The sequence below is a fragment of the Trichosurus vulpecula genome, chromosome 1 (genome assembly GCF_011100635.1).
Source record: "Trichosurus vulpecula isolate mTriVul1 chromosome 1, mTriVul1.pri, whole genome shotgun sequence".
Taxonomy (NCBI): domain Eukaryota; kingdom Metazoa; phylum Chordata; class Mammalia; order Diprotodontia; family Phalangeridae; genus Trichosurus; species Trichosurus vulpecula.
The window spans coordinates 212,627,809-212,651,330 of NC_050573.1; the positions used below are offsets into that span (position 1 = coordinate 212,627,809).

Consider the following 23,522-nt stretch of genomic DNA (forward strand, 5'->3'; position numbering starts at 1 on the left):
TTGATGGTCAGCAGTTTCTCTTAGTGACCAAAGACACCAAGGGAGACTCTGTGTGTTCCTTCTGATAGGGAACTTCTCTGACAAGTGAAACTTGACCCTGATTGGTAGGCTAAAAGTCTTCAGTTTCTCCTGCTGAGGGTGGTTTGATCTTGAGTCTCAGTAGCCTCAGGCAATCTGGACAGGGGAAATCATTTCTATCTGGACCTCTCTGGCTAGTTTTCTCCATCAGCTGGGCTGCCCTGAACTCTAATGGAGGGGATCAAGGACAGGAAACTATGTTCCAGGGCTGAGGCTAGCTTTTGTTTACAAAAAGTGAAGGTCCCTGCCTTGTCTCTGCCCAGCTATATGCCTTGGGGCTGGGAGAAGATTACTTTACTCAGTTACACCCATCAGAGACTGATCTTTTAAGAAGTAGGGTCTGAAAAAAATTGAAGGAAAAGGATGTATCACAAATTAATAATTAGTTATTAACAAAATAGTATAATATTAATTTCTCTCACAAATCATTCTATATTTCCTTCAAAAGGCAACAGCACTTCAAGCACATCTTGTTCCTGTCATACATTCTTTTTGGCCCTGGTTTCTGCTGGATGATTCATTGATGAAGGTGGCCCTGCAGCTGCTTTGTGTCTATACTGCAAATTATCCAGCTGGTAAATATATTTGTTAAACATTTATTAAACCCCTGCTATATGTCAGTCACTCTCTTAAGTGCTAGATATACAAATAGCCCCTGCCTTCAAGAAGCTTATAATTGAATGGGGAAAGACAACACACAAAAGTCTGAAAAGGAAAGTGGGGAAAGAGGAAAGCTTCTGACTTGGGGTGGGGTGGTGGGGCATAGTGGAGAAGTTAGAGAAGTCCCAAAGTAGCGAAGCCAGGTGAGAAATGAGAAGATGTGTAAGTTTAGCTCCCTCCTTAAATGGAGGTTTTGGAGTTCATGGTTATACCATGTAGTCAGAGGGGAAGAGGATAATATATATATACATATAAATATACAAACATACACATACATATCCATATAATATATACATATAATAAATATATGTGCATGTGTGTATGTATGTATACACACATGTATCAGTATATGTTATAATAATATGATATTTTTCTCTATATATAATTCACTGGTATACTTTTAAAAAATGTTATAATAAGATCAAAAATTGCATTTTCTTAATTATCTATCTTATTGAAAATAATGTATTCAGTGATATAAATATTACATCATACAAGATTCTGTTTATCTGTCTCATTGGTACCCACCTGCTTTTGAGTGAGAATAATTTATCTTTTCCAGTGCCTTCCCTACTTTCTCTTTTTTTTCCAGTTCCTTCACTTTAAAAAAAAAGTTTTTATTTATTTTGTAAAATACTTTCCAATTGCATGTAATATTTTTAACATTAATTTTTAAAACTTTTGAATTCCAAACTCTCCCTCCCACTCCTCCCCCATCCTTGAGAAGGCAAGCAATATGATATCAGTGATACATGTGAAGTCATGAAAAACATATTTCCATTTAGCCATATTGCAAAAGAAAACACACACAAAATGAGAAGAATAAAGAAAGTAAAAAAAGATATGTTTCAGTCTGCATAGTTTATCAGTTCCTTCTCTGGAAATGGATAGCATTTTTCATCATGGATTCTTTGGAATTATCTTGGATCGTTTTCCTTATAAGAGTAATTAAGTCTTTCACAGCTGATCACCTTTGCATTTGGTATTACTGTGTATGATGTTCTCCTGGTTCTGCTCAATTTACTTTGCATTAATTCATATGTGTCTTCCCAGGTTTTTTGGAAACTATACTGCTTGTCATTTCTTACAGCACAATAATACTTCAGCACAATCATGTACCACTTGTTTAGCCATTCTCCAACTTATAGGCGTCCCCTCAGTTTCCAATTCTTAGCTATCACAAAAAGAGCTGCTATAATATTTTGCACAAAGAGCTCCTTTTATCTTTTTTATCTTTTCTTTGATCTCTTTGGGATACAGACCTAGTAGTGGCATTACAGTTTTATAGCCCTTTGGGCATAGTTCCAAATTGTTCTCTAAAATGGTTAGGCTAGTTTCAACTCCACCAACAGAATATTAGTGTGCCAGTTTTTCTACATCCCCTCCAGCATTTGTCATTTTCCTTTTCTGTCATGTTAGTAATCTGATCCAGTAGGTGTGAAATGGTACCTCAGAGTCGTTTTAATTTGCATTTCTCTAATCAGTAATGATTTGGAGCATTTTTTTGTGTGACTATTGATAGCTTTGATTTCTTTTTTTGAAAACCACTTGTTCATATCCTTTGACCATTTAGCAGTTGGGGAATGGCCAACTCTACCTTTAAGAAAGAAGGGTTTGAATGCTTTCCCATCAATTTTATCTCAGCTGCACCTCTTATTTCTGGCCCTTCTTTGGCATTCTCACTACAGACACCTTAGTTCAAGCTTTAATTGCCTGTCATCTGGAATATTGTAGTAACCTGTTAACTGTTATACCTGACTCCTAAAGTCTATTCCCTCTTCAATTGTTCCTTCACATCTTTGCTCAAATATTCTTCCAAATGTACTGCTGTCATCATGTAATATAATTCCTTTATTTAAAATAGTTCCCCATTCTCTAGTGTATTAAAAATAAATCCCTGATCTTATCATACTCCTTTTTGTAGATTCTAAATTCCTGTCAGATATGACCCTTGTTCTCTTCCTATCCTCTCATGTATCTATGTCATTGGTCATTCATCTTCCTTCATTTCAATCACTGCTTCTATGTTTGGAATGGACTCTACCCCTCATTTCCATTTCTTGAATTCCTTCCCATCATTCAAGGCCTAACTCAGAAGCCACTTCTTTCATCAAGCTTTTCTTAATCTCAGCTCAACTGAGTTCCTTTCTACAGTTTTTGGTAACAAAGGAATATTCAACTTTGTCATGATTTTTCCTATTTTTCGCACTTTGTTTTGCTTCAGTTATCTCTTTTAATACTTTTTCTTCCCATGATATTATAAGTTCCTTGAGAGAAGGGCCCATATTGTATCTATTTTTCATAAAAGAACAGAGTTGAAAAAACAAACCTCAGAGGTACCTAATTTTACACATTTCATACCCTCTTCAACAAATGTAATATGTTTATTCCTATTAAATATCTTTAAAAGAACAGTGTTCTGACACATGTACAACCTGTAATGAATTGCTTGCCTTCTCAATGAGGGTGGGTGGGGAGGGAAGAAGGAAGAGAATTTGGGGCTCACCAATTTTTTAAAAAACAATGTTGAAAATTGTTTTTACATGCAACTGGGAAATAAGATATACATGCAATGGGGTATAGAAAATTCTCTTACCTTACAAGAAAGTAAGGGGGAAGGAAATGGTGGGAGTGATAGAAGGGAGGGCAGACTAGGGGAAGGGGTGGTCAGAATGTATGCCATCTTGGGATGAGGGGGAGGAGAAAGATGGGGAGAAAATTTGAAACTCACAGTGTTCTAAGCTGTCAAGACTGTTTTGAATCCTGACTGTCAACTATTAGTCCTCCTCCCTTTGTGTTATATACAAATTAAACCAGCATACAATCTATACTTTCTTCCAAGTCATTGATAAAATATTAAATAGTAATAAAGTTGTCATTAAACCAGTAATGACTATGCTATCAGTCTGGCCAATCAACTGGTTTTGAATATACTTAATTTTGTTCTTATCTAGGCCTATGTCTTTCTATTTTGTTTTCCTTAAGAATTATATGACAGACTGTCAGGCATTTTGCTAAATCTACATATATTATATCTATGGCATTTCCTTGGTCATCTTGGCTTCTTATATTGCAGGGTTCATGATAAGTATTTGCAAAAAGATTACTGTAAAAATAATTGTATCTCATATAACAACATCTGTTGCAAAGGATGAAGAATAGAGAAATTCCACAAAGAACTTGATAAGACCCTCCAAGTTAAATTAGTATCTACTTTAATACTTAATGACTTCAGTGCACAGGTGGAAATAGGTGAGGGTTATAAGGAGTATATTTGAAAATAGGGATCAAAAATAAGAAATAAAAGGTCAAAGACTAACTGAAAGTCTCATGCCTTATATATTTTGTTTAAGAAATTAGTCAAAAGATACTGGATGTAGTAACAAAAAACACCACAAAAGTGATATAGATTATATTTTAACAATGATAATAATAATAATTCAAATTTACATAGCACTTTAAGACTGGCAAAACATATCCTCACTATAACCCTGGAGTACTGGCATACCACTGACTTATCAGTGCAGTGCTAGGGAAAAGCATATAAATTATAAAATGGTGTGGTATGTAATTGATTGCAGCATTGTTATTATTACTCCCACTCACCCCATACATCCAGTCTATTGCCAAATAGTGTGTTTCTTTCTGCACAATATCTTTTCTCCACTTGCATAGCTACCACCTAGTTCAAGCTTCATCGCTTCTCACCAGGACTAATTCAGCAGTCTTCTGACTGGCCTTCCTGCCTCAAGGCTTTACTCTCTAAGCCATCCTCCATTCATCTATCAAAAGGTATTTTCCTAAAGAATAGATCTGACCATGTCACTTTTGTCCTCTACTCAACAAACTCCACTGCTCTGTTATCTCTAGGATCAGATATAAAATCTTCTTTTTGACATTTAAAGTGCTCTATAATCTTGTACCCTCTCCTCCCAGTTGCAGGCTCTTTAAACTTTGCTCCTCTTTGCATACTCTGATATTGCTACGTTGACTTCCATCCTTTCCACATGACATCCCTTTTCCCAGTTCCATACCTTTGTACTTACTGTCCCCCAGAATGTTCTTCTTCCTCAAATCTGCATCTTAATTTCTCTGGCTTCCTTCAAGACACATTTAAAAGCCTATCTTTTGAAAGAGGCTTTTCTCGGTCCCACCAGTTGCTGGTGCCTTCCCCTCTTAGGTTACTATCCATCTATTTTATACATATCTTTTATGTACCTAGTTATTATATTTTTTCTTCCATTGGGTTGAAAGCTTCTTGAAAGGTAGGACTTTCTTTGTATCCTTAGGATTTCTTGACTGACAGAAGTTTAGGAGAGTTTTCCAGGGAAGTCCACTAAATGGTATTTGCCTAACTCAGTATAACATTTTTTCTTAATATATTTTCTTTTTTCTTTCCAATTTTTAAACATTTTTATTTAAATTTTTGAGTTCCAAATTCTATCCTTCCCTCTCTCCCTTTCCTCCTTGAGATGTCAATAACTAGATATAAGTTATACATGTGCAATTATGTAAAACATTTCCATATTAGTCATTTTGTACAAGAAGACTCAAATAAAAGAAAAAGACGAAAGAATGAAAAATAGCACGTTTCAATCTGTGTTCAGTCAATATCTTTCTCTGGAGGCAGATAGTATGCTTCATCATTAGTCTTTTGGGATTGTCTTGGATCTCTGAATTGCTGAGAATAGCCAAGTCATTCACAGTTCTTCATCAAACGATATTGCTGTTACTGTGTACAGTGTTGTCCTGGTTCCGTTCACTTCATTATGCATCAGTCCATGTAAGTCTTTCCAGGTTTTTCTGAAATCATCCTGCTTATCATTTCTTATAGCACAATAATATTCCATTACGATCATCAGTACATTTTTACCAATAACTTACATAAAGCCATAGACGATAACAAGGTTGTTGATTACCCAAAACTAAAAGGGAATGTTAATACATTGAATGACAGAATCAGTCTATCAAAAAGGTCCTGATGAGGCAGTGGTATAAGGATATAGTTGTTGTTCAGTCATTTCAGTCATGTCTGACTCTTCGTGACCCTATTGAGGTTTTCCTGGCAGAGATACTGGAGTGGTTCACCATTTCATTCTCCAGCTCATTTTACAGACAGGAAAACTGAGACAAACAGGGTTAAGTGATTTGCCCAGGGTCACAGTTAGCCTCTAAGGCTGGATTTGAACTCAGCTCTTCTTGACTCCAGGCCTAGCACTGTATCCACTCTGCCATCTAGCTGCCCTTAAGCATATGGTATGGCCTGACAGAGAGAAAGCTGCTCCTGCTTCATCAGGGCAAGTATAAAGGAAATAGTATACATTGAAAATTTCACAGGGAAGGCATATTTTGGATTAAGTCAAATATTAAAGACTAGAAAATATAAGGAGAACTTATTGAAGAGGCAGATCTTACATTGTAAAACTATGAATAAATTCTAATAAATAAACTGTCATTCTTTAAGGTTGCAGTTCTCTTTGTGGGGCAAGTTGTGTACAGTATCCTGGTCAGCCTGCATTTAGAGGAACACCAAGTAACTCTTTGATGCTTTGTATCTTAAAATGGGTTTCCCACGTGACTTCTGAGAATCCTACAATTCAGCAGTTGGCTTTTACACTCCTTGCAAATGTCGCCTTATCTCATGATTGTAAAGGAGTCATTCAGAAGGTAATCACTTAAGCTATACCATGCATCATGAACAAAAATATCCAATGATTGAGTCTATGACAAAAGATAATGCTTTGAGTACCTAATCACACAAAGCTCAAACTCCAGAATACATGAAAATTAAATTATGTTTTTAAGTTACTATTTTTAGAAATTCATAAAATAAATGAAGTGCACTTTCCTTAAATCCAGTTGGCATATAAAAATTATTCGGAACTAGTATATGGAAATCATAACATCTTTCATTTCATAATTTTTTTTTGCTATGAGATAAGTGATTATTCCGTATTTCCAAAAGTGAAGCTCCAAGACAAGTTTCTTATATCATATTATTTTGAGATCATAAAAGTAATACACTCTATATTAGAACTGTTAGCTATACCAAGTGGTAATAATTAAGTTTAGATTGACAAACTGCTTTCTGAAATCAAAGGATCCCGCACCACACCCTTTTAAAGCCATTTATCACCCCCTCTTTTTAATGTAGCATGCACCTCAGTATGCTCTCTGAGGCTGTGTTGCCAGTTTTCTGACTCCTCATTGTTGATTTTGGCTTCATTTAGTTTGTGAATTGATAACATTGAGCAAATGTAATGTTGCACAGTGCACTAAAGCACAAATGGACCACTTTTTAGGCTGTAAATTGGTGCAGTGTCATCCTAGGTTCTGCTTTGCATTCAAGGCTTTGACCATTTTAATTGAGTATTTAAAACAACGCAATTTCAGACTGTTTTAGTTTCTTCATTTTGAAAAATTGATCGTTAGGTTTTCTATAATGTCTTTTTCTATGGGTAAACTGGTGCCATAAGTCATTATAAAACTACTTTTGTTACTTTTCTTTCATTTGTGTACTAAGACCCAACACAGAAGCTCTGTGTTATTAAGTTTACCTTATTATTAACCTTAAAGGAAAAGCAAGAGAAGAGGATTGCCATCTACTTTGTCTTCTTAGATAATGAAGACTGGATAAAGATACATTTAGCAGTCTAAGGATGATAGAAAAAAACTATATTCAATTGTAAATTATGTGTGACCCATTCCCCTTTCCCATTCATCTTCCACACCATGCCAAAATGATATTTTCAAAGCACATATGACTAGGTTGTTCCTCTGCTCAAGTAGTCTTAATGACTCCTCATTCCCTTTAAGATAAAATAAAAATTCCTCTGTTTGGCTTTTAAAGCCCTTTACAATCCATGAATATATTATATTCCCCAACCTTACAAGATTGCTAGCTATTTGAGGGGAGTAACTGTTTCACTTTTGTATTGGTATCCTGTATACCTTGCACATAGTAGATATTTAACAAATGCTTATTTGGTTGATTGATTGATTTCAGATGAGAAATAGTGATAGAATGGATCCATTACATTTGTAAATTACCTTTGCAATATATTTGTAGGTAAATGGATCAGACTGTTCCCAGACCAAACCAGAACAACTAACAAATAACCAAGATACCTAATTTGAATTTATTTTCTTTTCCTATCCTCTCTGTAGTATAATTTTTAGTAAGTAGCCAAATAGACTGAAAATAGATAAACAAAAAACAATCACGAGGCCTAAGATCACCCATCACAGATGGAAAAATCATTCTTGAATAATTGAATTTTAAGTAAGTTCATCCCATCTCTTATTAAGAGAAGAATTAGTAGAAAGTAAAATTTAAAAGTTTTCTCTACTTTCCTTTGTAGTTTCTACCTGAAAATATTGCAGATTTGTTTCTGAGAGGATATTAGTGGAAAGGGGAAAATAATATTGGGGAATAGAATATAAGAAGACTAGCTAATTAGCTATCAAGGGACTAGTGAGATAATCAGGAAAATGTTAAAGCTCACAAAGAAAATAATGTTCTCTCTATCTCCCCCCAGAGTAATTTCTTACAGAACTTTTTATCTCTGACATTGCCAAAAGGAGAAAATAAATGTCTTCCTGATCTTGCCATTCTTTGGCTGAAGTTCCTTTTGAATATTTCCTCTGATGAAGTTGGGCAACAAATGATCCTGAAACTCAGTGGCTGTTCAGATTTACTTGTCGAGATGAGCAAATATAAACACAAAAGCAGTCCTCATTTACCTCTTCTTATTCTTCATAATATCTGCTTTAGTCCTACAAACAAACCCAAGATACTAGCTCATGGTAGGTATTCAAATAAGTACGTGTATTTGTCACATGAGTAATGTTAAACATATGGATATCAGTTAAAATAACCTGCATATTGGACAAATTTGTCATCTGAAGCAAATGGAAAAATGTATAATCCTTGACAAGTGTGAAGTGGGTGGGGGAGGGGAGGTTTGCGAGAGGGGTGTGTCACAATATTTTTTCCAATTTTTTTTTTTTACTTCAAACAAACCTTATGAAAGGCTACTGTCTGCAGTGCTCTGTACTAAGGACTGGGGATACAAAAATGAAATAAAATACAATTCCTCTCCTCAGTCTTGCAGTCTAGTCAAGGAAAATAAATAACTAAAATACAAGTTAAATGTAGCATCCATGTAGGAGAGAAGGTTATTAAGATTCTATTTCGTATTTTACTATGTGCATATCTATATGAGATGTTTTTAATCATACTTCAGTATAAAAAATATATTATTTCATCAGTGTGCATACCCTCACGAACACACTTTCTAATCACATCTTAATAAACAGTTTCATGAGTTGTGTCAAAAAAATAAAACAAAAATCCATCATAACATTATGGTCACCTTCCTGTTGATGAATTTATTCAAACTTAGGCTGGTCCTCACGTGATTGTCTCATTCCAGATACTCCAAACTTCTCTAGATTGATGAGTCATACCAGAATTGAGTTCCCTGGTATAGCCTCTAGGAATCCAGTCATTACCATTTTGTTATGAGACATTAGAGTAGCACTTAGTGGAGGTTTATTAACCAAACTGGAAAATTTATGGAGAGAATTTAACTTTAGTTATCTCAGATTAATTAATCTTGATTATCTTAGTATAAATTATTATAAATCCTATTGTGCCTTCTCAAAACAAGCTAATTGGCCCCTTGGTCATCTCCTCTGTTTATCGTACTTGTTGGGCTGTCCTACTATTTTGTTACTTTCTTTTCGTATGCCTCCCTTTTATGTGTCTACATGTTTCCAGAAGCCACCTTTCCCAGAGCTCACAATCATTATATAGTTTTTTTTTTTGTGGGGATTTTTCTATTGAAGCTGTTAACTGCTGCTAAAACCTCTTGACCTTTTGAGAAATGTCATTGTTTTGAGAAAGGAAAAGGGGTCAGATATTCTACTTTCCAATCTCTTTATGTGTAGGATTGAGATGCTGTTATAGCAGGTAGAAAAACAGCAGGAAGATTGCCTCATTGTGTATTATTCTGTTATCATTGTGAGCCTACTTCTGCATCTGTTTTTCTGAAAAGAGGCTGCTTTTCATTTCCATGAAGCCTGGAGGTCACTAGGGTTGGTGGGGGCAGAGAAGCTAGCATTTCAAAAATATAACCCTTTTTCAGTGGGACTTCAAAGATGGAGTATGGCTGAAATAATCTCTCTGAAGATCTGTTAACTAATCTGTATCTTTCAGTAGAACAAATCTTCATCTTCTGACTAGAAAGCCCTGGATTAGATAATCTAAGGTTGATTATGATAAAATTTGACTTGATATTGAAAACAGAACCAGGAAAAAAAATAACACTCATATTGTAAGTGGACTGTATTAGAAGCATATCCTAGAGAGAATTTTAAAAGCTACAACAATTTTAAAAACTCAAAAATATAGTAATAGTTTTAGGGTAGATTTGAGTGAGCTAGTAATTAAATGTTTCTGTTTTAATTCTCTTGTTTTTAAATATTTAGAGATTTATTTTATAACACATGATGTATAACACCTGAATTTTTCAGTTTGTATTTTTTTTTTGTATGTGTATATGTACAGAGTAGTCCAAAAAGACTTCACACACACACACACACACACACACACACACACACACACACACACACACACGTAAAGAGAGAGCCACATGAAAGATTAAGAAAATGCAGCTGAAGTGTTTGGTATTTTACATGATTTGAAAGTAGGGAAAATATTGCTACACCACACCCATTTTCAATATGAATCCATTATAGTATAAGTACACAAATATATTTCACTTTACAAAATAGATGTGTTTTTAAAATAAAGTGACTGTAAATCCAGTTTCCCTAAGTAGGATCTTATTTACTCATTGATTTTAAAAGAAAATAAACTTAGAAGTGACTTACAGGGGAAAAATATTTTCCCCAATAGTTAATTAAAAAATTATGCTTTGTAATTCATCAGTACTTCCCTGAGTATTGGCATAAAGTGAAATGTACAATATGTTGGGAATAGTGGTGAGAGTACTTGCTCATGCTGATAAAATCATAGATTTATCTCAGGATATTACAAACCTTTTCAAATTACATATATGAATAAAGGTGGCTAAGGTGGTGCAGTGGATAGAGTGCCAGGCCTGGAGTCAGGAAGATTCTTTCTCCTGAGTTCAAATCTGGCCTCAGACTTACTAGCTGTGTGACCCTGGGAAAGTCAGTTAATCCTGTTTGCCTCAGTTTTCTTACGTGTAAAATGAGCTGGAAAAGGAAGTGGCACACCACTCCAGTGTCTTTGTCAAGAAAACCACAAATGGGGTCACAAAAGGTGGACACAAATGAAAAGACTAAACAACAAAAAACAACAAAATATGAAATAAAAATATTTCTCAATAAAACTAATGACAATGAAGAAAGTCACAAAGTTCAAATTATAATAAATTTCAAATAGTATTCTAGTGGATGTTTTTTCTGGAAATTGATTTTGGAATATGGTAGAGTACCTTTATGCCCTTTATTTTGCTTGGTTCTTTAAACTTAGTTTTTATCTTGTGTCTCAAAATAAATATTGCTTTTTCAACCCCCTAACTTTATAAAAATGTTTATCATGTGTGATATCTCTTGTCATCTCATTTAATAGCCCTGGCTAGTTATTTATTTGTGCTTGTTTAGTAGTCTTCAGTAATGTTCAGGGAAAGTTTATTTTTTCTGCATAGCAGGCTTGAAGTATATCATTATCATAACTTACCATTTCTGCACATTTCTGCATAATAGGTTTCCTGTAAACTGAGTGCACCTATATCGAGCAGATTATTATCGAATGGCATATTATATGTAAAGCATTTTTGTAAGCCTTAAAGCTTTTATTATTGTTGTTAGTAGAAATATTAATGAAAGGAAGAAACTTAGATGGAGATGCTATGGTACTGAAGTGTAAAGAAAAGTCGGTTGAATGTGAAAATGTACTCTTTACTGATCTTTTGTCTAGAAAAGGAATTAAATTTTTTTTGAAATTTCTTCCAATAGAACGTGTTGTATTAAATATTGTTATATATTTTAATACTATCATTTTTGCATTAATCATAATGTAACCCAAGTCACGGGAGAAATAAAATGGGATAACAAAATCTGATTTCTTCATTAGATAAAGTTATTTCGTTGCTATCTACTTGTTTGGAAAGTGACAATGAACATGTTCAAAGAATCGGAGCAGCTGCACTTTGGGCTCTCATTTACAATAATCACAAGGTCAGTATTTTATGACATTATTTAATCAGGGTGTAGGGGAAAAGGAAGTCAGGGTTTCTAAAATGCATCCAAAATTACTAACAACCTGAAAATAAGTTAGTCATATCATTTGTGTGCAATCATACAGTTAATAAATTGTAGACACATCAGATGAAATCAGTACGATTTGATCATTAAGTGTTTTATTCTAGAATAACCTTTTTTTAGTTTGTTTACCTAGTTAGTGTAAATTATAGGCAATATTGTTACAGTAGTCAATTTAACAAATATTTAAGTGACAACTATTTGCAAAGAACACACTTATCATATTTTTCTAAAAGCTACTTGAGAGTGTAAAATATAGCATAATAGTAGAAGCTGACCCAGTTTCAGGAAATATTAAGCTTCATGTCTGAATTTAATAATGGATCCAGTTCTCCATTTTTAAGGCATTGGATGCCTAAAGTGAGTGGGCATTTTTCATTCCTTCCTTTACATTTAGTCTTTCATTATAGTTAATCTATAAACATACATTAATCACTTACTATGTGCCAGGCACTGTCTTAAGCTCTGGGGATACAAAAGGAGGCAAAAAAATAACCCCTACCCTCAAGAAGCTTATAATCTAATGAGAAAGACAACATGCAAACATATATATACAAAGCAAGCTCTATATACAGGATAACTACAAAGTAATTAACAGAGGGAAACTACACGAATTAAGAAATATTGGGAAAGACTTCCTGGAGAAGATGAGATTTTTAGGTGCTCCATTAATGAAGCCAGGGAAGTTAGAAGATGGAGATGGGGAGAGAATATTCCATGCACTCAAGGATAGCCAGTTAAAATGCCTGGAGTTCAGAGATGGGATATTTTAAAAGGACTCTTCTCTGTCATAACCCTGAAAAGTGGTCGTCTCTGCACCTGGAAAGCTTCAAGCATAGTCTGGAACTCAGTTCCTTCCCAGAAAACACGAGTTCTCCATCCAGGTTATAATCAATGACTATTCTTTAAAGCTAGTCCATGCTCACATTTCTTCAACATCCTCACAAAAGTATCCAAAAAGGCTTTGCCAAATGCTTCAGTGAAATTCATGTTTGCTATATCTTGTCATTCCCCTGATTTACCAGTCTATGTTAAATCATTGTAGTAAAAATAAAAGTAAAATTAGTTTAATGACTTGCTCTTAGTCAATGTATCTTAGCTCTTCACAATCATAGTTTCTTTTTAAATGTTTTCAAACTATTCTTTAATAATACACTGGTATTTTGCCAGAAATCAAAGTGGAGCTCACCAGTTGAGATTTTGAAGCAGTGATCTTTTTTTCATAAATGGGGTTCACATTTGCTTGTCTCTAGTGCTGTGGCTCCTCTCACAATTCACATATCTCCCCTAGGGCCTTAGCAGCTTATCACATTCACTATTTTTGCCTCGACCATAATCTTTTTCTCTTTTTGATCTTCCTCTTCTCCCCCAGCATAGCTTTAAATAAACTAAACAAAATAGCCAGCCCATTATAGCAGACATTAGTTCATTCTGTTTTTTAGCTTTTCTGACATAATTCTTACAGTGGTGGATCCCTCTTTGTATTCTTCCTCAGTTGTCTTCCTTCATATTCATCTTCTACATGTTTTCTTGGTTATTGAGTTAGCTTTAGAGCCATATCATTCTCTTGAGGAATTCTTCCTTATCAGAATAATTTTTTTCGTAAGAATTTTGCAATTGATAGCATCTTATCCTTCTTGAGTCAATTTGCCCCATATATTTTAAGCTATAGGAGTTACAGTTCTTTGAATTCTACTCAAAAAATCTAAGGTGTACACCAAATTGTTTCCAGACCCTTTCTCCTCTCCTTATATATCACAAATTCTAAAATGATATGATCACAGACTTTTCAAGTCTGCGAGTCACTTAAAATTCTCTTCTTCCCTCCATGTGAGTATGAATGTCATCATGGTCTACCTTGATATGATAGATCCAGCCAGGGGCTGTCCAAGATCTAGAGTCTCACTCTGCATTAATTTTATCTTTGTAATATTTCACTGTGGCATGAGGTAGATTATACATTGTTTTGACTAATAACTTTGTATCTCTATCACCTTGCCTTGACCCTTATTCTTTAAGCCACGGCTCCAACCACTTTTGGCCCTGTGTTCTAAATTTTCATCTTGCGTAATTCTTTTTTCAGATTTTCTTATATTCTCCTTAGTCTGCTATGAGACACTTGGGATAATTTTGCATTCTCTGTGTGCACAAGCATGTGTGTGTGTGTGTGTGTGTGTGACACACACAATACAATTTTTAAAGGTATTGATTATGAAGTAGAATGATTATTATATACATTGCCAGATTTTTGCTACAACTATTCTGAAATCACCATCAACTTATTTTTACCATGTTTTATGCATTTTATTGGCTCTATCCTAACTTCTCATATGTTTTCTACATTTAGTAGAAAACTGGCACTTAGGTTTCATAGCAGTGTGCTTAGACAGCTGGTTGAAAAGCTACTTAAGATCTTCTAATGAAATGGTGGTGATGATGATGATGATGATGATGATGATGATGATGATGATGATGATGATGATAGGTTGGGAACTTCTGAAACCAAAGCAGAGTGGGGGAAGAGGACTAAGAAAGGGAATAAGTTTTTAAGTGACTATTATGTGCCAGGTTTGAAATGTAGGAATGAGACAATGTAGAGAAGGGCAGTGAAGAGTGGGCAAGAGAATATGACACTCGTATATGATGGTGTATAAATCTCTAGTTGCATTATTATAATCTGTTTTTTATTTGATAACATAGCTCACTATTGACAGAAGGTATCTCATGACACCTTGAGCCTTATAATGTGGGAATAAATGTAGTTACTTGGAGTACTTTGTATTTTCTACAGGCAAAAGCAACTTTGAAAACTCCATCAATAATAAGAACAGTGGATAAAGCTTATGCTTCAGCAAAAAAAAGTAAGTTTCTCTCTTAGAAAATTTCTAGCTGTAGTATGAAAGATGGTAACCATCGATGCTGACTTCTGAGTAAATAAGCCTATATGCAGGACACAGCAAAATGTCAATTTGCTAAAATGATGTTTTGCAAATGTGCAGATACTTATTGGTTGTCTGTCCATTTAAAAATTAAGCCTTTAGCAATAAAATCTGCTGGCAAATGTTTAGTGTCATCATTTCTTAAAATTTGGCTATGATTCTTCTCTTGTCGATTTTTCCTTGTTCTATTTCTTTTGCCAATGTGCTAAGGAGATGTTTTTGTGTGATAAGAACTACTGCCCAATTAAGATTGACCTTGAACAGCAAACTCTGATCTGACATCAGTTTGTTAAATTATAGTATGACAAGAAAAGACCATTACTCCTGTATCTAATATGTCATCTTGTCAGTGTGATCATGCTATAAGATATGGGCTTACCACGACTTTGTCTTTTTAAACATTTTTTCCAAAATTGTAAATTCTTTCTGAGCATCATTGGTTCAACTTTCTATGCTAAGTCATGGACCCTGAATTTAGCTATTCCAGAGTCCAAAGGGGTCTGCTGACCATTTATTTGTTTCTTCATAGTTGAACACAAAAGCATCATTCATTCAAGCTGCGAACATAAATTCTAGAGCTGGTTAAAAGTGCCCAATGCCATAATATTGAAGAGAGTGTTTTTGGAGCAATGAATTATATTTTGTAAATTGTTCAAGAGGGGTAGTTAGTTGTGTTTTTTCATTTTCCTAAGTAGGCAAGGTGTATAAAGACCTTCACCAAGTCTTCCTTTCAGAGAAATAAAATTAAGGAATAGTTGTATAAATACATATTAATAGTATTTATAAGTAAAACATTTATTTCCTTTATCATTCCTGTCTTATTTTGAATTCCAAGTAGATGGTGAGTGATACTTTTAAAGTTTTACATACAGTATTAATTTCAACAGATTTGTTTTCTCTCATTTGTCTCTTATAGCTATCTCAGACCCCGACGCAAATACCTTAAATGTCTATTATTTAAAATGTCTGGAGAATCTGGTGCACCTCCTTCTCTGCACGTGAATGTCCTGTACACCTCAGTTTTGATTCTGACACTTAAGTGGTTAGAAAAGCTTGGTTCAAAGAGATATTGTACACTTTCAGTGTGCACATTTTATCCAAAACATACAAAGCCTTTTGGAAGGTACCAATGCCTTAATGCCAAACAGGAAGTAGAACTGATGATAATCAAAATTCTACTATAATATGATGGGACTACAAATAGCATCTGACAAGATGATAGAAAATAAAAACATGGAAAATAACTGAAATATTTTTTACTTTTTTATGTAAAATTGCTGTATGAAAAATCATATTTATTACCTATTTATCAAAATAAAATATTTGGGAAACTAAACTGATTGAAGTAATGGTGTACTTTCTCAGACTTTCGTTAGATTTCTTACTTGTAAATGGTAAGAAATGAAATTATTTTGTTGTCTGATTTCCCTGATTTAGCATTAGTTATAACACTTATAACTTATCTGTCAATCCAAGGTAAACATTTTATATGTATTTTATCCATGACATCTTAGATCCTATGCCTGGCCTTAAGGAAATAATTATTTTTTCATTCAGCAAACATTTATGGAGCACCTACTTTATACAGGTCACTGAGCTAGGTACTGAGGGAGTAGTTGTTCCTATCCATTAGGAACTTATAATCTAGTGGTAGATATTAGATATTTGTGCATATATGTGTGTGTGTGCATATTATATATTTATATATGTATATATACATATATATACATACGTGAAGGGATCTGTATGACGATGCAAGATAGACTGATTTATGAGCTCACGTATATTTAATATGAAAGATAAAAAACAAAATGTATAAGAATTCAGTGAAGGAATAGACCTTCTGATGGGGTAGTTTAGGGAAAGCTTTATGAATAAGTTAGTATTTGAGTTGAACCTTGAAAGATGGATGGAATTTCAAAAGGAAAAGATTGTGGTGGGAAGCAAGGGTGTTAAAGGTAAAGCAAATTTTGTGAGCAAAGGCTTGGAAATAGAAAATCATAGGAAGTGTTTCAGGTAGTTTACTCTAGCTAATGAATAATCCATAAGGGTGGTGATGAGGGTCTGAATTATAATTATAACTGCAGTAATTGAAAGGAGTGGTTGACTGAGGTTTCATCCAAGAGTAAATGACTTCAAGAATGAAAATGCCACCAGCAGAGAAGTTGATAACCAGTTTGTGGGGAGAAGGTGATTTGTTTACCTGGAGTTGTCCAATTGATATTCCACAAATAGTCCAAGCAGTTTTAATATAGTGATAGGCACAGAATTTAGTGTTCAAGTAGCTAAAGAGCGCAAGGCTTGTGAGAAAGTAGAGGCTCTGTGTGTGTGTGTGTGTGTGTGTGTGTGTGTGTGTGTGTAAAAGCTATTGATTCTTTAGAGAATTTTGGTAGTGAAACGATGGAGAGAAGAAATTAGCTCAAGGGAGTGGCAAGAGTTTATTTAGGGGATACCTGCTCCCGTTTATATGTGGCAGGGAAGAAAAGGGTGGAAAGGAAGAGGCTGAAGATGCAAGAGGAGGAAGGAGAGCATGGTCTCTGAAGACATGCAAGGAATAGGACCAATGGCACAGATAGAGGAATGAGGTAAGGATAGTGACTTGTTTCTCTAATACCAGAGAGAAGAAAGTAAAGATGTGAAAATACAGGAAAGTAGTCAGTTGTTGAGCACAAGAATTAAATGAACTTATGTTGGTTGGCCTCTATCTTCTACGTAAAGTCAGGTGTAAGGTTATTTGCTGAGAGTGGTGGGATTGGAGTCCTGAAAATATTGAAGGTTTGGAATAGTCACCTTAGAAAGTACAATAGGGAGCTGATAAGAGATGAATAAAACTATTGCCAAACAATTCATTAACAGTTGACTTGGTGCCTTCTGTGTGCCAGGCATTATGATAAGCACTGGCATTAAACAATAGCAAAGGTCTAGTTTAAATTTGTTTTTTTTAGTTCTAGTTTAAATTTAAAAAATGTGAGCTTATCAGGGGTGCTCTTACAGGAAGTTTAGTACAGTAGTAGAGACAGAATCTAATTTGCAAACAGTTGAAAAGCACATGGCTTATAACAAAGTAGTGGCCATATAATATCTAAGCCACTCATTCTAGAAAGTTACATAGATTACATAAATAGTTACATAAATTACATAAATGGAACAAGAGTGATCTTTTTTAATGTTGGATTTATTTGCCAAAGGAGTGTAAATTTCAAATTGGAGAGGAAAGAATGAAAATAATTAAAAAGGAATTGAAACCCCTCATACTCCTAAGTTGCTTTCAAATTCAGATCATCAGAATCACATTCCAGGGCACAAAACTATATTCTAGGGAACGAGGAGATTGAATCAATCAGTCATATTTATTAAGTGCCTTATATGTTCCAGGAACTCTGCTAAGTGCAAGAAATATAAACAAAAATACAATAGTCTTTACTCTAAAAAAGGTATTTTCTATCAGGAGACACATAATACATGCAAACACATATCTGCACATATAATAATATACACTCATATGTAAAATAAATACAAGGTAGTTTGGAAGATGTAGGTTTAGGAGGGAGAGCAAGATCTCTGAGTAGCAGGGGTACTAGCAACTAGAGCATTAGGAAAGGTTTGATTTAGAGAGTAGTGTTTGAGATAAGCTTTGAAGAAAACTAGAAATTCTAAGATGTGGTGGGAGTGCATTCCAGACACCAGGGAAGGCCTATGCAAAGGCATAATGATGGGAGACAAAATAAGTCATGTATAAGGAAGAGCAAGAATTGACTGCTGAGCTAGTGATAATGGGCCCCAAAAAATTTTGGAGAGTTATATCCTGGGAAGATGATGAACTAAGGGCAACTTTGGGGTCAGCTTTTCCATACTTTATTCCTCAGATCAATAATAAAGGTGCCCAGCAGTGCAACCAAAAAAAACATGCCAGGCAGAGAAGAAATAAAAAATCACTACAAGGGAATTTGCAAAAAAACAGCAGACCATCTGACCACATCACTACATAATTTACCCCTTGCACTCAAATGCGTTGGCTCAGGTGATTGCTATCCCTCATGACAGTTGCAGTTTTAGGCATCAGCTTTTGGAGCACAGCTTTCCTGGCAGAGCCTCATCCTGAGGCAGACTGATGACTGTGAATGATGTCAGCTCCCAAGGCTCAAGAGGGATGAAAAAGTGTTGTGGAGGTAGCTAGAACTTGAGGGAAGAAGTCAAGCTTCAAAGTATTCCCACATGGTATGTCTTGATAGGACCTTCCCCTAGCGGGCTAGGCCCAATCAACCTGACCAGTTCTTGGGAGCAACTAGAACAACAATAAAACAGTTGACTCCTGTGAAGTTGGAGGAGCCCAGAAGATGTGTGCTGGGGAAAAATAGGTAATACGTATGACTCCTTATGATAGTGACCCAGCTGATCACATCCATCATTTAAAGACTACAAATCTTGCTCATTGCAGGTGACTTGCTGTTCGTCCTTCATTCTTGAAGAGGACCATGACATCAGGGAGGTGATGCTATGACATGCAAGTGAATTGGGAGTTGAGCGAGGGAGGGCTGTGCAAAGTCACCAGCCTCACTTTCACCTCTGGAGCCATCTAGGTCCACTGGCTATATATAGACCAGAACAACTGGAGATGGCCCAGGATTTAGTGAGGAACCTTGGTCTTTTCAAGCTAAGGTCTTTAACAGGTCTCAGTCTGAATAAGGCAACACCTATTCACTGATTAAGGCTTAATAAGAAATGGGGCAAAGAAAGGCCTCTTTAAAAAATAAAGATCTGGGAGGGGAAGACCCTCAGGGTTTCTGGCTAAAACAGAAACAATTGCTATTTACAATTCATTCTGACCCAATTAGGGTCCAAACGATGACCAAGTAGGGCTTAGCCTGGGACTTAGCTAGAGTGATTTGGGGTTAATGATGGTCTTTAAGAGAAAAAAAAGTTTCAGAGATTAGAAATTTAAAACTGAAATTGTCCAGTTGTGCAATACAGTGACATAGAGAGAATAAGCAACAAAGCCAAAATGAAGACGATAACAGGACTAGGCCTACCACAAAGCTATCTGGTACACAAATGAAAGTTCTGTTAAGAAGCATAATTATAGTAAAAACACTACAGGACAAAAAAAACAAACAAACAAACCATAGTTATGGATAAAGACAAATACAGGCTCACAAAGATTTAACACAGGGAACTGTGTTTGAAAAAAAAAAAAGATTCCTCCCCGCCACCCCTCCCCCCCACCTTTCAGTTTTAATTTCTTTTCAGTTCCAGATCTTCCACCCACCCTCCCACTCCACTTCCCCTCCATGCAATGAGAAAACAACAAATATGAAATCCATTACAAGTATGAAGTCATGCAAAACTCAGTTCCACATTAGCCATGTTCCAAGAAAAAGAAAGGAAGAAAAAAAATATGCTTCAACCTGCACTCTGTTCATCAGATCTCTATCTGGAGGCTGATAGCATTTTTCATCGTGAATCCTTTGGAATTGTATAGAACAATAGGGTTGATGAGAGCAACTGCAGTTGATTATTTTTACAAAATTGCTCCTATTTTGTATTGTTCTCCTGATTCTGTTCACTTCACTTTGCATCAGCTCATGACTCTTCCCAGGTTTTTCTGTCACCATCTGTGTTGGTAAGCAAAATGGGCTCTTAGCACTTAGGTGGCCTTTGTTTCCTTTGAGTAATTCAGTGTATTTCATTGAGCCTTACTAGGTGCTAAGCCCCAGGCCCAAACCCCTATTAGGTGTAAAACCTATGTGGGTGTGGATTGGTAACTAAGGTGGGGCCCCAAGGTGGGGCTAACTCAGGGGAGGGCCTAGTTTACAAATGAGTTTGAGTGATAGGTTTGGGACATCAGAGGCTCTTAGACCACCTGGGTTAAGTTGCCTCTTTGTGACAATTTTAGGTCACATGGGTGAGTTGCATGTGTGACTCACCCTTAACCCTGAAAAAGATATAAAACCAGGGGTTGACTTTCTATTCCCTGGAGCTCTTTCCCACAGCAGAGGTGGCAAGTGACTCTGGGCCGGCCCTTGTTCTGAGCTCCCGGGCTGAACCTAGATGTTGGTAACTATGAATTGTATTGGGTCTGTCTGTTTGTAATTTGTTTAGGGCTCTCACTTTCAGAGACTCCGGGCAGCTGTAGCTAAGAAGCCCTCCAGCTCGTAAACCTGGATGCTGAGACTTTGTTAAACTCTGGTAACTATGTATTGGGATTTGAATCAGACAAGGTCTGTCTGTTGATGTTTGTAATTTGTTTGTATTTGTTCTGAAGTTCAGGGTGCTGGCTTTTTCCCCTGAACTAAGCGAATTGTATTTGTATGCTGAATTAAAGTAAGCTTGTCAACCCCTTAGTAGCTTTCCTTAGTTAAGCAGATCAAAAGAACCTGTGCTTTTGCAGCGTGCTGGTAGCGTTCTTGTTGTTGGGGTTGTGTTGGTCTTACGCCCCCACAACAGCTGCTAGCTGGATTGTTGAAACACCATCCTGCTCATCATTTCTTATAGCACAATAGTACTTCATCACATTCATATACTATAACATGTTCAGCCATTTCTCATTTGATGGGCATCCCCTCTAGTTCCAATTCTTTACTACCACAAAAAAAAGCTGCTATAAATATTTTGTACATATGGATCCTTTCCCTTTTTTCTTTTATCTGTTTGGGGTATGGACCTGGTGGCAGTATTGCTGTGTCAAAGGTTATGCATGGTTTCATAGCTTTTTGAGTGTAGTTCCAAATTGCTTTCTACAGTGGTTGAACTAATTCACAACTCCACCAGCAGTGCATAAGTATACCCTTTTACCCACATACCTTTCAGCATCTGTCATTTTCCTTCTCTATCAACTTAGCTGATCTGATAGTTGTAAAGTAGCATCTCAGAGTTGTTTTAATTTGCATTTCTCTATTAGTGATGTAGAGCAGTTTTTCATATGACTATTGGTAGCTTGGATTTCTTTGTCTCAACGTGGCCTGTTCACTTTCATATCATATTTAACAATTGGGAAATGGCTCTTATTTTTATTAATTTGTGTAAGTTCTCTAAATATTTGAGAAATGAGACCTTTATGAGAGAAACTTGCTGCAAGGATTTTTCCCCAGTTTCCTGTTTTTCCTCTAATTTTAGTTGCATTGATTTTGTTTGTGCAAAAGCTGTTTAATTTCACATAATCAAAATTATCCTTTTTTACCTCCTATGAACCTCTCTATTTGTTGTTTGGTCACAGACTTTTCTCCTATCAATAGGTCTGATGGGCAGTTTTTTCCCATGCTCCCCTAATTTACTTATATCACCTTTTATGTCTAAATCACCTACCCATTTTGAGCTTATCTTAGAATATGGTATGAGATATTGGTCTATACTTGGTTTCTGCCACACTATTTTCCAATTTCCCCAGCAATTTTTATCAAACACTGAGTTCTTGCCTCAAAATATAGCATCTTTGGGTTTATCAAACAATGGGTTACTGTGCTCATTTGTTTCTGAGTATTATGTTCCTAATCCTTTCCATTGATCACTCTTATATCTTATCCAGTACCAATTTTTTTGATGATTGCAGCTTTGTAGTACAGTTTGAGATGTGATACTGCTAGCCTACTTCCTGCCCAATTTTTTTAATTGATTCCCTTGATATTCTTGACCTTTTGTTCTTCCAAATGAATTTTGTCATTTTTTTTTCTAGCTCTATAGAAGATAGAAAAGGTCTACTCTTGTCCTATTATTGTATCCTTTGGTAGTTTGATTGGTATGGCGCTTAATAAGTACATTAATTTAGGTACTATTATAATTTTTATATGTCTCTGCCCACTCACCAGTGATGAATATTTCTCTAATTGTTTAGATCTGTTTTTACTTGTATGAAGAGTGTTTCATGATTATGTTTATATAGTTCCTATGTAGGATTAGCAAGTAGACTCACAAGTATTTTACACTGTCTAATTATTTTAAATGGAATTTCTCTTTCTATCTCCTCCTACTGGGTTTTGCTGGCAACATAGAGAAATTTTGATGTGTGGATTTATTTTATATTCTCTAACTTTCATAAAGTTGCTAATTTTTTTGACTTGCTTCTTAGTTGACTCTAGGATTCTATAAGTGAGCTACCATATCATACAAAAAGTGATAATTTTGTTTCCTTGTTTTTCCTATGTTTATTCCTTTGATTTCTTTTTCCTGTCTTATAGCTAACATTTCTGGTACAATATTGAATGATAATAGTGATAATGACACCCTTGCATAACCCTTAATGTTATTGGAAAGACTTCTAGTTTATCCCTGTTATCAATAATGCTTGTTCTTAGTTTTAGATAGATACTATTTATTATTTTAAAAAAAGCTCCATGAATTCCTATGCTTTCTAGTACTTTAATAGGAATGGGTATTGTGTTTTCTCAAAAGCTTTTTCAGCATCTATTTAAAAAATAATATGATTTTTGTTGTTTTGTTATTGATATGGTCAGTTATGCTCACTGTTTTCCTAGTATTGAACTTTCCTTCATTCCTGGTATAAATTTCCCCTGGTCATAGTGCATGATCTTTGTG

General features: G+C 35.3%; 1 protein-coding gene across 1 annotated transcript in view; it reads left to right on the forward strand.

Annotated features, from left to right (window-relative positions):
* RTTN (rotatin) overlaps nucleotides 1-16,225 on the forward strand; it is a 212,488-nt gene extending 196,263 nt beyond the window's left edge. Inside the window, exons 44-49 of the mRNA XM_036763559.1 lie at nucleotides 527-653; nucleotides 6,203-6,405; nucleotides 8,277-8,544; nucleotides 11,867-11,970; nucleotides 14,846-14,915; nucleotides 15,910-16,225. Coding sequence (XP_036619454.1) covers nucleotides 527-653; nucleotides 6,203-6,405; nucleotides 8,277-8,544; nucleotides 11,867-11,970; nucleotides 14,846-14,915; nucleotides 15,910-15,995 — 858 coding nt within the window. The 3' untranslated portion in view covers nucleotides 15,996-16,225. The remainder of the gene's footprint in view (nucleotides 1-526; nucleotides 654-6,202; nucleotides 6,406-8,276; nucleotides 8,545-11,866; nucleotides 11,971-14,845; nucleotides 14,916-15,909) is intronic.
* The last annotated feature ends 7,297 nt before the right edge of the window (nucleotides 16,226-23,522 follow it).